The 16,810-nt window shown below is 30.2% G+C and overlaps 3 protein-coding genes across 5 annotated transcripts; 2 read left to right on the forward strand and 1 right to left on the reverse strand.

The window, feature by feature from the left end:
• The first annotated feature begins 4,294 nt into the window (after positions 1-4,294).
• Positions 4,295-6,007, forward strand: LOC106670005 (trypsin-2-like). 3 transcript variants are annotated; one of them, XM_014399962.2, is made up of 5 exons: positions 4,295-4,755; positions 5,055-5,180; positions 5,234-5,439; positions 5,497-5,818; positions 5,892-5,994. In XM_014399962.2, exons 1-5 carry the CDS (start codon positions 4,453-4,455, stop codon positions 5,901-5,903), a joined length of 969 nt encoding a protein of 322 aa, XP_014255448.1. In that variant the 5' UTR covers positions 4,295-4,452; the 3' UTR covers positions 5,904-5,994. The 3 variants fall into 3 exon arrangements, with proteins under 3 accessions (XP_014255448.1, XP_024083607.1, XP_014255449.1); XM_014399963.2 differs by having other exon boundaries at positions 4,296-4,438; positions 4,511-4,755; positions 5,497-5,998; XM_024227839.1 differs by having other exon boundaries at positions 5,497-6,007.
• Positions 6,008-6,184: 177 nt separating this feature from the next.
• LOC106670006 lies at positions 6,185-8,283 on the forward strand. The gene is made up of 4 exons (XM_014399964.2): positions 6,185-6,545; positions 6,604-6,714; positions 6,775-6,980; positions 7,119-8,283. The coding sequence occupies exons 1-4, from the start codon at positions 6,324-6,326 to the stop codon at positions 7,480-7,482; spliced, it is 903 nt and encodes a 300-aa protein (XP_014255450.1). The 5' UTR covers positions 6,185-6,323; the 3' UTR covers positions 7,483-8,283.
• Positions 8,284-12,981: 4,698 nt separating this feature from the next.
• Positions 12,982-15,644, reverse strand: LOC106670024 (glucosylceramidase-like). Its single transcript, XM_014399996.2, has 10 exons — positions 15,564-15,644; positions 15,305-15,505; positions 15,121-15,247; positions 14,849-15,002; positions 14,638-14,795; positions 14,345-14,582; positions 14,127-14,283; positions 14,000-14,064; positions 13,590-13,942; positions 12,982-13,526 (listed from the first exon to the last, which is right to left on the reverse strand). Exons 1-10 carry the CDS (start codon positions 15,607-15,609, stop codon positions 13,427-13,429), a joined length of 1,599 nt encoding a protein of 532 aa, XP_014255482.1. The 5' UTR covers positions 15,610-15,644; the 3' UTR covers positions 12,982-13,426.
• Positions 15,645-16,810: the final 1,166 nt, after the last annotated feature.

Genomic DNA, 16,810 nt, shown 5'->3' on the forward strand with positions numbered 1-16,810 from the left:
CATATAAAATTGTAATTATTAGTACGTTAAAATAGTGCATATGCATATAAATATGCATATAAATATGCATCAGGAGATAATTTATTTTTCAAAGGCGTTTATATAATTAACAATTTATTCGAACAATCATACAAATAACGTATGTTAAAAAAAATTGCATTTATTATTAAGATAGTCACTGCCACCTTGAATGACCGCATTTTTCCATTTTCGTATATCATACATTCCTTTTGTAAAAAATATATAACCAAAATAAAGTCTTTGGTATGTAATGAACAAGTCCAACTAGAAAAAATTGAGAATATTGCCATCATTATATTGTTCAATTTTTAAAAAGTCAAACTATTGGGCCAAACAAGAGCTATTAAATTATAATTTTTTAAACATTTTTATATAATTAGATTTTTTAGTCAAACTACCTTTTATATCGATTTGTTTATTTAATCACTTCCTCAGATGAACAAACTTAAATGGTTGTGATTAAACGCTAAAAGAAAAAAATTATAAATTAGAAGAATCATGACAAATGCATTTACTTTGGAAATATAAATAAATAAGACATAATGATGCTCCTTGAATAAATATAATTATGACTTTTTAATATCATGGTTTGTACAATTGTTAATTTCTGTTTTTCTCATATTAATATTATATATAAATAAAATACAAATTATAAACCAAATAATATTGTTTGTTTCAACAACTTCCTTGCGAAAACAACATATAATTTTGAAACAGTTGACCGAAGAAAGAGGAATATACAATCAAAGACAACAACAACAAAATTCACTCATATTTTGTTGTTTATTTCAAACTATGTATTTTATCATAATATTAATTACATTTTAATTTAAACCAAATGAAACAAGATAAGAAATTTACGAGTTTTAATAAAAATTATTTAATTATGGTAGTTTGAAAGAAAATTCACAAAAAAATAGTGATAGTTAAAATTTAACATCATTTATTAAATAATTATTTTTCCACCAACTTTATTTACAGATGACTATATACATCGAGATGAAAATAGATTAAACCATGTTTAAACTAAACATTAAATTAAAAAACTACAATTTTCTTATATCAACAACAATAGAATAAAAGTTAGTAGTATAGATACCCAAGAGGAAGTCCTATTTTAGGGCTCACCTGCCTCAATTTTATCAAAGAATGAATGTAAAACAAGGCTTGGGGAAATAATAAAGCTTAGTTAATTAATTAAATATTGAGTTGTGCCTAATTGTATTATCCGATAGGAGACTTTAGTACTTGATGAGCTATTGCTTAATTTGTTTTGAATTTTCCTTTAAAATAAAGCACTTTTTTAGCCTTCTGGAAGTTTAAGAGCCCATTTAGGGCCTTCGTACAAGAAACATTTTAGCACTAGAGAGATTTAGGTTGAGGCAATATGTACTGCATTGAGTTCTCCATTTAGAATTGAAATCCAACATTTAGCAATCATAATTGAATGTATTTATTATTTGAATTAATTGTACTTATAATTTAAGGTCATGGTTGAGATAAAAAGAGCAGGATTCGAACCCACAACCTTCAGCTAGAAGATTAGAATTTAAAATTTTACATTTATGTACTTTATTTCCCCCTATGTTAAAAAAAGTTTTTTAAAATGTTGTAGACATACAGGTAATGTAGTGATAAAATATTTTATTTTATTTCAATTGGAAGCGAGTATTCTATTCTCCCCATGTAAGTAAGACAAGTTGTAACAATTCTTTTTTATGTTTTGAATATCTAATCTTTCGCATTGACATATGTACCTCCCCAGCAGACCAGTCCATACTGGATATGTGATTGAACCAGGGCATAGTAAACCTTTAATGAAAGACCACTTTCACATTTGTTCCGCAAAAAATAAATTTTCCTCAGACCAAACTATATTTTTCTGGACTTTATCAATATAAGCATGCCGTTTTAATCTTCCGTTGATAATTGGTCACAAGTATTGTATATGGCTTATTTGTTTGATCTTAAAGCAATTGGCGCAAACTTGATTACAATCGCCTGTGAAACAATTAAATTTATTAATCCCCATTAGGTTGTACTGGGGCACTGGGCTGAAGCAAGAAAATTTTGATTTTGGACTCTGTCAGACAATTGTGCAAACCATTCACTAATTAGACACTCATATCTGCTTGCATTTGAATCTCTATGTCTGCCCAACTATTACCAGAGTACTGAATAGAAATGTCATCAACAAATGTGTGCCTTTAAATTTAGCAGCCTCCAGGTGGTCGTTTATATACATTAAAAAAACGGATCCTAACACAAAGCCCAGGAAACCATACTAACAGAGTTGAAATCACTTAATGCAACAGCCATTTGGACACTGCAAACGATCACATAAATTAAATATGATTATAAATTATAAATAATAAAATAATATATAAATTGTCGAATATTGCATAAGCCACACCTCAATTTTAAGTTATCTGTGCTGTTGTATTCTGCCCTGCTAAGAAGAAATGCTTTATCTCCAAATTTTTCATTTTTTACCATCGTATTCCAAGATACATTTCTTATTGAAACACACGATAAAATGAATGTGTCTAGAAATATTAAAAATATCTGTTTAAAATATTGATATGTTGTGTTAACAGCTTAAAACCTTTGAGGAAAATACTAGTGAAAAAACCATATTACTGAAATTTTACTGTTATCTTAATAAAAACTGCTTGTATTACTTAGGTAAAATTAAAACTTGTGTCACTTATGTTATTTTCCACTTGTTTTTAGTCATGAAAATTCATTTCCAGCATAAAACGCATCATTAGTGATTATATGCGTGGTATTGAATGTAGAAAATAAAAATTCAATAGCATTAATTTAAATACGTGATTCATTTGCGTTAATTTACTATTGCATTCTAAAAGAAACTATAATAAAAAAGCAATGTATGTTTGTAAAAAACCATTTTCTTTCTTTCAGATATGTTCTTTTTCTTTAGTAATTATCACAAATTTTTGGAACTTGAACTTAAGGTAATAAGATTTTTTGATTAAAAGAACATAAGAGATGGAATCTATAAATACGTTATAAATATTAATAATAAAAAAAGCCTTCAGGATTATAAAAAATATAAGTTAAGAGTGCTTGGCCAAAAATTTTAAAAAACATGGCAGCTTAATGCCATGAAATTTTTTTCAATTCCATTCAGCATGAAAAACCTCAAAGGTCAATTTATAAAAACTATCAGAACAATAGATACCGAATATCTTTTTGGCAGAGAACCTGAAATTTTGGTTTACAGTTCACTTTTGGGATATCTTTATGTTTCTTGGATTAAGAAAAAAAAGAAAAGAAAAAAGTAGGTTTGGAGATTTCGTACGCCGTATCATTGTGGGCTTTTAAAATACAGTAAAAAACAAAACAAAATCACTGCATTTCCCAAAAAGCTACCCAAAATAATACGAAAAATTATTATATTAAATATGCATATTACCTCCTCTAGCGTAATATAGGATCTTAAGTTTCCTAGGCGTAGAGTGAATATACAAATGGATTTTGTTTTTGAAACAGAATCCCATTTTTCTACAAGAGCGGTTTGAAGCTGTTCACGGCTTGTTAAAGGCAACAAATGATGTCTATCCCATCTCTTTAATATGTCCCATAAGTGTTTTATGGGGTTCAAATCAGGAAAACATTGTGGTAATCTCTACATCCTCCAAGTAATGGAGCTATTGCGGTTGAGCATTATAATGCTTTAACACAAAGTTGTCCACAATAAATAGAGCAAATGGGACCAAAGCTTCCAGAAGAACTTCCACAATGAATTTTAGTGAGTGAAAGATCCATTCTATTTGATAATCAGTTTGGAAAGGGCATGGGCTTTGATTCCACCCAACCGACTGTCTTTGAAAAGGTTGATACTCACACATGGTATACAAAGCATGTCTTCTCCAAACACAGACATAGTCATCTGATTGCCTCATGTGAACAGACCCCATTGTTCAACTGTTCAAGTGAGATGCTTATTTGTGCATAGTAGCTTTTCTACTCAATGCCTCTCTAGTAATTATTTTTAAAAATAAACAAATAAAAACAAGTGTTTGGTTGTTTAATTTTTGGGTGTATTCAAATTGTGTTATGTTTGTGAAGAACATAAGGCTTTAAATTTACTGATAATGTGCTAAGTAGCCAACCTGATTTGTAGTAATTTTTGGTTAGCTAAAAAAAAGTTTCAGTCAATTTTGTTTTTTAAACTTGAAAATGTCTTAATGCGTGTGTATATATTTTAAGAATATAAGTAGGACAGATGATTTATTTATTTTTTTAGTTTTTGACTATTTTTGTTTAATATAAAAGTTTATTTAGCTAAAGTTTCAGTAGTTTAATTTCTTCTTACAAATTCTAACAGGAAAAAGAAAAGTTGTATGTGAAATATTTGTGCGTTAATTTAAAAGCGTTTTGTTTTTAAATTGTTAGAAATTGACAATGATATGTTTTTATTTCTTAGTTCTAAATTATTTTATAGTATTATGTCAATCCACAGTAGAAATGAATGTCAGTATATCCAATTGTACAGTCAATGTTGACGATGATGATTATTACTATGCAAACACTGATTTGCTGCAAACAGAAGCAAACAAAGTACGAACGACTATTTATTATGTACCTTACATGGTGAGATTGTTAAAAAAGAGGAAAACTACATGTTCTGGCTCAATCATAAATGCGTCGTGGATCTTAACTGCAGCCCATTGCTTGCCACATTCAAGAAAGCTTGACAGTATTGAGGTAATTTCACTTTAGGCAGGCTTCCTTTTATTCCTACATTTGTTTTAAAAATAAAAAATGATAGAATGTCACACAAAATCATGGTATGATCCACTCAAATATTCAGAACAAAGTACATTAAACAGTGAAAATATTAACGTAATCTTATAATAAATCATCGAAGAAAAGTTAAGTGTGAAACAGAAAGGAACTTTATACAAAAGCCCAAATTCAGAAGATACTTAGCATATTCATATCCCTAGAAATTTTAATATTTATATAATAAAAATAAAATACTTATTTTTATTTGATGAACAAAGATAATGGCTGGTGTTGATGATGTGGAAGATTACAGGAAAGCACAATTTGCTATGGCAAAGCGAGTAATACAACATCCTAACTACATCCCTTCAAAAATTTCTAAGTACGACTTGGGGCTCATTGAGGTAAGAGAATAATGAAGTAACGGAAGAAATAAATCTCATTGCTTGATTAACAGTTGGTGGAACCACTCAACTTAAGCTCAACCGTGCAAGTTTTGCCTCTTACAAATAATTCTTGGCCGAGTACCGAACGTTTGTATTCGCAACCTTGTTTAGCTGCTGGATGGGGAACAGACAAAATTGTGCCTGGCGGTGTAAGAAAACTGAGAACGTTGAACGTTCTGGCAAAACATGGTGATGAAGCATGCAGTTGTTGGAGATCGTAAGCATTGAACACTGGTTTTAGAAAATTATACAAATAAGTTTTTTTCTCTCTCAGGTTTCACAATAGACGGTTAATCTGCTTGGCAGAGCCTGGAAAAGGTATCTGCCACGGTGATACTGGAGGTCCACTTGTTTGTGATGGTAAAGGTGTAGGAGTTGCACATGCACTTTATAGGCGTGATACGTGCCAAATGTTTCATGTTGGTCCAACTCCAGTAACATGCAAAGATTCTACCAGCACTTACATGTATTTATGCCCTGAACTTTCTTGGATTAAGCAGTACGTGAGCAATGTGCCTGAAACTCCATTAACCTGCAAGGGCACACAAACCATTTTCTATTTAAATGCCTTACTGACTGGAATAATTACTGTATTTGTAATAAACAAACCATATTAATTCTAATATGAAAATTTTTGTGGGCCTTTACTGAATTTGAAACTCTTTACAGGTGTTATTATGAAGAAAAACAACTGTATTTTTTCATTATAAAATATTGTAAAAGTTTGTGTTTTCATTCCTTAGAGAAGAAGGAACATAAAGATAATAAAGATAAGAACATAAGAATTAACATAAAGTAATTATATCATATCCAACTTTAACAATTACAGTATTGTCACTTTTGCAAATATAGTCATAAATAAATATTTCTGCTGTGCTCAAGTATTTTTTATATTTTAGGGATCTTTAAAAAATATAACAAGTATTAAATTCAGAACATCATGTCCAATTTATTTCATAATGATAGGTTGAACTGATTAAGGCTAGTAATTGTACTTGAAAGTAAAGGTAAAGCGACTTCACGTTCAATGTTTACATACAGTTTTTGGTGTAGTTAACACCTGATCTATTTATAGATACAACATTTTATAGTTTATAAGTAATGTTTTTATTTTCCATAATCGTTCAATTATTTCACCAATTACTGTTAGTCTATGCTTCAACAGAAGATGATTACAGTAATAAATATCAATATATTGCTAAAATTATTAATAATAAAAATGGTAAAGAGATTATCTGCTCTGGCACAGTCCTAACAGTTAAAAGGGTATTGACTGTAGCTGATTGCGTAAATGGCCAGCCACTTAATAATCCCAGCGTTGTGGCAAGTATAAATTTTACACTATGATGTTTATTATGGGAAATCAGTAATATTTTTGTAGGTGCAATACGGTTTGGGAAAAGGCGCTCAAAACAGTAGTGTTTTACGAATTCACTTCCATCATCATTTCACAGAGCAAAGTCCCATTTTGTGGCATATTTGCCTGTTAAAGGTTTGCTATAACAATATTGTAAAGTTACAATCAGAAAAATAACCATTTTCACTTTCAAAGCTTAAATACGATCTTCAATTTGGAGGAACAAACAGTTTAGGAAATTGGGTGAACATAACAAATGATATAAGAACATCAAAAGAAAGGATAAAAGTTACAGCTTTAAGTTTTGGAAGAAGAAGTGCCACAGACACATATGCAAAAATGACCAATATCCTGCACTTGTTGCTGACAGTAATGGATGGTCCATGTCCTTGCTTCACAAGGTATTAATCCTTCATGCAACTTCATATAAAATGGTTTTCCAAAAATAAAGTTCAAAAAGGCCATAATACCAAATTTTACTGAGACAAGAAATTGTCATATGTTGAATGTATATGATAAAGAAATATATTTTTCTATAGGGATGAAACGACACTAATTTATTGCAGTGAGAAACTGAAATTGAATGGACGATGTGGTGATGACTTTAGTGATGCCGGAGGGCCCGTTTTTAATAAAAATGCATTAGAAGGGATATTATATGCATTATACTCAGATGAACTGTGCTTACCGAACAGGATGGAAAAGACCCTAGCACCGTGCAATGCTAACGGATATGCCGTGATTATACCAATTTGTGTTCACAAAAAATGGATATCATCCAGGGTGCAGGTTAAACACATAAGTTTCGATGATTCTTGCGCCAAAGGAAATAATGTTAAAAAACCAAATGTTTTAAATATTATACTCTTTTTCCTCCAAAGCCTATTGATAAAATACTTATAAAAACAGACTCCAACTGTATTGTATTATTACTTCACAATTTTTGTATGTATAAACATTAGAAGCAGAAAAAGTAAAGCCAAATCAAACTGAAATGAACTATGTATAAATAAAAGTACAGTTGTAAGATGTCTTTTAAGTAAGGGAAACAAAATTCTGGTTGAAGTCTGAACTATCAAATTATAAAAGACAAAGTCATCCCAGAAGGTGCAAAATGTGTTGAGCCAATGTTGTTCAAAACAAAAACATAACAATTATGTTAGTTGTATTAATTAACTTATACTGCAAAAATATGTGCTCCTTGCACACTGGATATAATATATAAAAGTGGATAGAATAATAGTTAAGAGTTTAAGCATAAAAAACAATATCATCAACACTTCAGCACTAAATACACTACAAAAATAATAAAAGCTTATTTATATAATTTCTTATTCTTCTCCTGATTGTTCTTCCTTTTGATTGGTATCCAATTAATACAAATTCTACATTTACTCCTTTTTAAATTTCTTCATTCAATTGATTTTTGGAGACTCCATCTGCCTCCTCTCTTCAGTTTAAAGTGTTAGATGTATTGATCACTTTTTTACTCACAAATAATCTGGATCATGGTATGATCTTGATGAAAAGGCAAATTCAATCGTTATTCGCAAGCTTTCGACCTATTTTAAGGCCACCATCAGAGCAAAACAATCTTGAATATGTTTACACATTGACATATTTAAGTTTTTAATAGATGGTTTCAAATTTCTTTGATGACCGACTCAGTCCCTACATTGCCATAGAATGTAACACTATTGATTTGATGGAATTATTATTTTTTATTTTATTTTTTTTATTTTTTATTTTTTATTTTTTTTTTTACTGGGGCTTCCGACATCTAGGTCATTTCAGCCCCAAGCTAATCATTTATTAATGATGGAATTAATTCTTGGCAATATTGGAATTGAGTCAGTCAATATGTAGAAATATTTAAGATGGTTTTGCCCAGATGGTGACCTTAAAATAGGTTGAAAGCTTGGCAGTAACAATTTAATTTGTTTTCAACCCAGACCATACCATGATTCAGATTATTTATACCTAAAGGTGCGTAAACACTAAGCAAATCTCGGCCAATGAAAGACAACCAATAAACGCCGAATCATCCTCACCAAACCAAGGGATTTGGCCATGTGGAATTGCAGTCAACCACTTCGTTAGCTCTGATTCGCCTCCCGTACACATTAGGCAAATCATGTCAAAACAAAACAAAATATATGCCATAACATAAAATAACAGCATGGATAAAAACCGTCTTCTGTAGGTTGAAGCGACAACCATCAAAAAAATATAAATAAAAGTAAAATAATAATAATAATAATAATAATACAATCAAACTAATTTAAAAAGGACAAGGACTATTTATCATAATTGAATTCCCTAATTAGATCATGACAATATGATCAAGCATTTCGTGTGAATTTGATCAATTGCAGAATGTTCCTGCCATTAAGGAATTCAATTATCTGGATTCTGCTGAGCCTGCTGTGACCTGTATGGGGATATCTAAATTCCGAGAGGATGGGACATACACCCAAGAAATAGATAAAATCCTCCCTTTCTCTGAGGTTACAAAGAGCACAGAGGGATAACTCTCTTTCTCGCCACAGAGTGTGGTTAAGATAAAGCAACTCGCCTCTTAATTTAAAAAACCAGCTCAGCTCCATGGGGATAAAGATAATATAAAGATCTGTATTTCTTGAATTAAGGGACTGCAGGGTGGGGGGTACGGCAGATCTTTATGTAAAAGAAAACGGTTGGATTGTCGAGCCGACTGCACACACTCTTCCGGGTAACATTCATCCATCCTTTGACGTATGCCCATCAACTGAGCACACTGCTTATCCTGATCCTGAAAGTTAGTGACAAAAGGGCATGCGTACTTTTCCGCCAAATTAACACGATGCTTGAACCAGAATGTTTTTTTCTTGATAACCTCAATGGCTAGAGAATGATAAAGGCGGTGAACAGGCAGATTCAGTCTTGATGCAGTATCTAACATGGAGACCAAAGGTGAAAACATGAATCAGAGAGGTTGAAGTCTCAATTGAAACCATGTAATTTGGTGTTATGAGCCCAAACAACTTCTTGATAAAGAAACGAAATTTTCCTACCAAATACTGTCATTGAAACCCCCAACTCTGGGCACCATAGCACACAATTAAATAGCAAACCGCTTTGAATAAGCTATATTTGGTGAAAGGAGGGACTCTACCATTAATACTAAGGGCCTTCCAAAAACGGTATGTGCCTTAACAAGTTGTATATGAAGCCAATATTTTCCATATAAAAAACTGGATTTCTTGATTTATATTTCACAATGTGTTTTGATACATAAAACTTAATATAATTAGAAGTCTGAAGAAGGGAGGCAGATGGAGCCCTCCAAAATCGATTCAATGAAGAAATTTGGAATAGGAGTGGTTGTAACAATATTCTGTTAATTGGGCACTCATATAAATTAAAGAAACTTGTTTATCCTAAATAATAATTGTAAATATTCCATATTTGCTTATTGGTCATAATTTACCATGTTAATTATTCCAATTATTCTTTTTATCTAATGAAAAATTAGTGCCATGAGTGGGACTCGAACCCATGGTCTTCAATTCAATACACTCTGCCCTAACTACTTGAACTATCGTAACTTTGATCCCTCAGACACCAACTCCTCATTTAAACCGACAACCAATCAAATTTTCTCTCTTTTTGCCATATTTTCATTTTGGGTCGAATCCTATTGGCGACACTAATTTTTCATCTCAACCAAAAACCTCAGATAAAAAGAATAATTATATAATATAATTAGTAAATAAAAGTAGTAAGTAATAATATAATACAGTAATAAATAGCGTATAAATAGTACCAAAACATACAAATGTCATTACAAAAAGAAATTACATAACAAAATGTAAACTTCATGCATATAAGAATTACAATAAAAAATGTATAAGGCAAGTTTTATCATGGATATGTTTTAGGGCTGGATACAGAAGAAAAATCATATCGTTTTGCATGATCAAAAATGTGTTGCTGGGAAGTGAAGGGGGTTGGGTAGCTAAATTTACAAATTCACAGCCCAAAAATATATACAAAAAAATTTGCACGTGTGAAACGAGTTTTCGAAGGAAGAAAATCCTAAAGTGCAAACTTCTTAGCAAGGCACTTGAATATATTAAAACCAACATGACCGAGCGGTCGTGCAGGTTTAACATAAGCTTCGTATAGAAATGAATGATGGATGGAAGGAGTGCGGTGTTAAATTAAATTAAAGATAAAAGATAAAAAATTAGAATAATATAACAACTAATAATAAGAATAACAATTAAAATAATTAATTTAATTATTTGGACGTTTAATATTATTTATGTACATATTTAAAATGGGAGGTAGATCAAAATCTATTATATTATTAATGCATTTATCTCCATGTTCAATTTTACATTTTTTAATTTCAAATTTCTCAAACCAATCTAGTTCTCTCCCTTTGTTGAAACTATGTAACACTGTTGTATTTAAATTTGAATTGAAANATAACAATTAAAATAATTAATTTAATTATTTGGACGCTTAATATTATTTATGTACATATTTAAAATGGGAGGTAGATCAAAATCTATTATATTATTAATGCATTTATCTCCATGTTCAATTTTACATTTTTTAATTTCAAATTTCTCAAACCAATCTAGTTCTCTCCCTTTGTTGAAACTATGTAACACTGTTGTATTTAAATTTGAATTGAAATTATGTTGTGTTTCTTTTAGATGGTCCTTAAATTCCGAAAATTTGTTCAATTTAGGCAAGTGTTCATTTACTTTTGTTTTTATTTCTCTGCCGCTTTGTCCTATATATTTAATTTCACAATCAGTACAATTAAGTTGGTAAACCCCGCTTTTTGCCAAGTTGTATACCTCGTCTTTAGGTTTTGAGAGGATGTTTTTAAGTGAACCCGTACTTCTAAAAGCTATTCTAAAACCTTCTTGTTTAAAAATTTTACTAACTTTTTCCGATAATTCACCAATGTATGGCAAACAACAGAAACCTAATGATTCATTTATGGTGGGGTGGCTGAGTCCTATTGTTCATTCATTTAAAGTTAATTTTTTTATTCTTTTAACTAGCAACCTATCAATAAATATTTCTAGATAAACATTGTTTTTTTGGTAAGTTTTTAATAGTTTCTAATTCTTTTTTATAGTTAGCAGGTGTTAATGGAAGTTTTAACATTAATGAAACCAGCAGCCTTTTGGGACCATGGGTGGAAGAATGCGCTGGTATCAGTGTCTGTAGTTGTGGGTTTTCTATATATGTCTATTTCTATTAAGTTGTTTATTATGGACAATTTTAAGTCTGAAAAGTTCTAACAACCATCTTTGTTAATGTCCAATGTAAAATTTATATTACGGTGTAGAGAATTAATTAGTTGGAGGAATTTGTTGAGATCCTCTAGTGTTCCCAACCATAAGCATACAATATCATCTGCATAGCATTTCCAAAAATGAACAGATTTAATTAATTTGTTGTTTGATTTGAAAAGATTTTTTTCAAAATTATCCATGAATATTTCGGCGCAAAGTGGGGATAATGGAGACCTCATTGGTAACCCTTTCATTTCATAAAATTTATTATTGAATTTACAATAAATGCAAGAGGTCTATTATATCATTTTTTACAAATTCGTTAATAGAATTCTTGGTAAGTTTTTGCTTTATGAGTTTAGTACATTTGTGAATAAATTAGTAATGTCAAATGACACTAAAACACAGTTGTTGGGTATATTGATGTTATTTAATTCGAACGAATTGTTAATACCAAATGTAGTTTTGAAATTGGTGTGATTTTTAATTATTTTGTCAATTGTACTTGCAAGTTTATGGCATTGGGAATGATAAAAGGACATTACTGGTCTTATAGGTTTGTTTTCATTGAGAATTGTGACTGTACCGTATAACATTGGGGATTTTGGGTTCATTTTTCATATTGGTCAACGGAGTATAAAAAATCACTATTTTTTATGGATGTTTGAACTCTAGTTTTTAATTTTAAGGTGGGATCTTTTTGTATTTCTTTACACTCCTTATTATTTAGGAAATCCTCAACTTTAGAAACGTAATTTTGATGTTCAATGATAACTATACTATTTCTTTTATCGGCTTTTAAATTAACATTGTTATTAATTCTTAACTTTTTATCAATAGACCTAATTAATTGTATGTGGGATATTTAATTTTTTGACGGTTAAATTTACCGGTTTATCAATATGTTGTACGCATGGAGATAAATGCATTAATAATATTTATATTTCTAATTTTGTTATTATTACACATATTATTACTAGATTTTGATCCACCTCCTATTTTAAATATGCACATAAATAATATTAAAAGTCCAAATAATTATTTAATTATTATTTTTATAATAATTTAATAATATATATTAAGGTATTATTCTAATTTTTTATCTTTTATTTTTAATCACTAATCTATAATTAATTTCTTACAGTATTTAGTATTATAATATTTACTTGTGCTATAATTTTCGCACATTCAAATTGAGTGCCATTACAAAACCAGTTTCTCATTGGAACGTCTAAGCAAATCTTTTAAAAAATACCTGAATTATAGAAAATGTATAACTGAACAGGCACATACATAAATATATCAAAATTTCAAATTGTGCCACATTTTCTGTGGTGCAGTGTATTTCGGTAAAACTGTTTAATCAAATAAATTTTTATACATTCCCTGTACAATGTATCTTTATTGAACATAACACATTCCAAAAATTAACTATCTAAGTTTAATAAAGTAGTTGTTCAGTAATGCTTGATATTTTGTATGTACGTATGTACAAAAAAAGTTGTAATTTATTAATTTTTATCTTGTACTGAAATGTCATTTTCAATTCACCAATATATAAAAGAATTCATTGATTCTGGTTTTAATGTTAGATAAAGATTTCCTCTTTCAACATCAATTACTGTAACGTTGGCATCATGTTTATGTCTGAAATACAATTGACACATCAATTTGATGGATATATTAACATTTTCATTCTAAACAAATTACCCATTTAATAGAAATATGGATTTGCTCCCATCTTTGTTCTGTACCGCCACGCCGTGGATACCTTTTGGAATGGAGATCGGAACTGGATCAACAGGTGTAGGCCATGGAGGTACAGCTCGCTTCCTTCTGGTCCGAGTTGGCGTCTTTTCTTGCAAGCTTATCACAACAGAGTCTTCATCGGTGAATGCAGAAAAATGACCGAGCATATAATACATAGGCTGCTTATAAAATACGTCTTTCTCCTTGTCAATGAGAATTGGTGCATCGCAATTTTGTCCGATGTAACTTGGGCCTCCAGTCATGTCCAGAGCCATATTCCAGTCTATCCATCCAATAGACCAGTGGTTTAGATTCTAGTTTTCCAATAAAACATAATTGTGATGTGAGTGATTAAACAATGTACAATGTACCTCGATTATATTGTAAGCGTACAAAGCTCCTCTCATCCATGACCCTAAATTAATCACATCATCAGCTGAAAAACATTAATTGTGACATTATTTATGATGAACAGTCAACTAAATTAACTTCAATTACAAATTGCTTTGTTTATACTGCTTTCAGTGTATAAAACAAACTTGTCAGGAAACTTTCTATTAACTTCATCTATCATCTCTGGTGAGGTATGGCTGTCAAAATACCAGTGGAGAGCAATCCCTGAAGTATACTTTGCAGCTTCTTTATCTAACATGACCTGAAGACAAAAATTTTCACAAAAAATAATTGAATTAAAAAAAAAAAAGTTGTTAACCTACAATGTCCATCCACCAAGATATATATTTTCTCTGATCGTCTAAAGTCATTATTTTGATATCTCTAAAGCCTCTAGTTTCCAAGGAAGGCCCAAAGAAATGCCCTATCCATTTTCTCTGTTGTTCAGGCAACATTATAACGTTGTTTATACTGAAATGTATAGCCAATCCAGTCAGGGGTTCGTTCACAGCCGTGATACCCCAAAATTGTATATTCCTCTTTTTATACTCTTCTAGAAAGCTGCAATTCGCTTTGAAAAATTGGTTAACACAATTTTACAATATACTCGACTCACCGTATTTGGTAATCAGCATAAACCTGGTAATACTCGTCTTTCAAATAGGATGAATTCGATGTCGTTTTTACTTTCATCCAGTCTGGAGGAGCCCAGTTGCTAGCGATCAAGTTTATCTTCTTCTTTGCCAGAATTTGTGCACGTTTTATCAAAGGTATCTGGATATTATTACTCTTAACATATCGCAAATGGTTTTACATCGATTTTATACCTTATAGACAAAATCCTCATCGGCAAGTTTAAAATGCTTTAGCTCCATATCATCCTCTGTGTTGTCATAATTATAAGCTTTTTGAGAAAAGTCCGTGCCACCAATTGGAACCCGACAAAGCCTGTACCTTAGACCATCTTGGCCAAAATAAGATCTTGAAAACGTATGACAAAAATGATCAGCAACCAAATTTTAGGTTCAACAACTCGTAGGCAATACAGAGAAATCTCACAATATATGTTGAGAGATTTTAAAGAAATATGTTTTTCTACCTTAGGAGGGAGTCTTGACTTTTTTCGCTTAAGCTTAAGACATTAAGTCCAAAAGCGTCTGTAAAAGTGCCACCAAAACCTCTTAACTCTTGTAAAACGATTGTTGAGTTTACAATAAAAACAGTTCCTATAAATATAAAAAGCTTAGAGACGGAATTTAAAAGTGAACGTGCTAAATATTTACCGTTATTCAAAAGCTTTTCCGTATTGCTGAATTTTACGATATCAGCGTTAAAGCCTGGTCGGCTGTTGGAAGTCATTATGCTATGGGCATATTTATTTGGCAACTTAGGTGTTTCTGGAGTTGTATCGCAATAAACCGAGTCACAAACACAAAGAAATCCATTGTCTGTTTCTTTAGCTTTACAATTGAGAAAGCTCAAAACTGAAAAACGTTTTCATTATGGATTATTTTCGAGGTAAATATTTTCTTATTTACATACCTTGAGAAAATAGTGACAATAAAATTGTATTCAAGAGAAAATTCATTCCTATTTTAATACAAACGTTCACAATGAAGTATAATTTTGAATACAATTTCCACCTTCGAGATAAACCCTTTCTTTATCTCAAGATAAACAGCAATTTCAGTTTAATTAAAATCACTATTTATTTGAAAAGTATTTTTCAATAATAGTTAAAAAAAAAGTGTAATTAGAAGAGAAGTGAAATATCCTTATTTATTCAATGATTAGGGTAAAAAAGTACAATAAAAACTAGAGATATTTGTACTTTATTTTACAAAAGTATTTCTTTGTATGTATATTAAGTGTTTCTTGATTATTTTATTTATCCATTGTTCTAATAAAAGTTGTTACTACAGAAGCAAATAAATTTTTCTCTCCTTTTTCAAAAAGTGAAAATTTCGGTAAAACACTAACCTCTCAAAGCATTTTGACACAGTTTCAGTTTTATGAAAATATATATTTTTTTGTCAATTAAAGTTAGAAACTGAAAAAAAAAGAAATCCAAAAACACTTAGCTCAGTTAAAAATTTAATTGAGTTATCCCTTTAAAAATATTACAACACACTTTTGTTTTGCAAAAAAATATATTTAATATACTATTAATAATGGATTAATAATTTATAATAATTAATTTGGTTACATATAATCATACAATTTATATTTATTTCTTAAACGCATTACTTTATAGGATTAAAGCCAGTTGTTATGAAAATTGAGCAGTGCTAGAGGAGGGAATTTACAAATAAGTTCAAAATACAGTCATAACTTAACCAATTGTTCACACATTTAAATAATTTGTACAAATGTACAAAAATATACTTCGAAATGTTCATTCTTTCCAAATTCCAATCACAATAGCCTACAAATCAGCATTAATTTAAATTGACTAACATAATTCTTAGTTTTGTTCACTGCTAATACATCATCTCTTGCTTTATAATGAATAACGCCTTTCCCTTTATAAATCCGATTCTTTACCACTTACTTATAATACGTAACTAAATAAATATAAGAATAATACCAATTCATAAACTTTTAAAAAGGACATCTTCAATTATTTGTAATAAGTGCAATAATAAATATATGGTGTCATCCACAGATGTCCTGTTTAACAGTTCATAACATAATAACATTTAATTGACAACATAAATTAACAAATTAATAAAATAGAACTTTTGCTGGAATTCACAAAACCTGTGTGAACCAAATAAGTTAGAGCCTCA

Source organism: Cimex lectularius, unplaced genomic scaffold (assembly GCF_000648675.2).
Source record: "Cimex lectularius strain Harlan isolate CLEC.00 unplaced genomic scaffold, Clec_2.1 scaffold38, whole genome shotgun sequence".
Taxonomy (NCBI): domain Eukaryota; kingdom Metazoa; phylum Arthropoda; class Insecta; order Hemiptera; family Cimicidae; genus Cimex; species Cimex lectularius.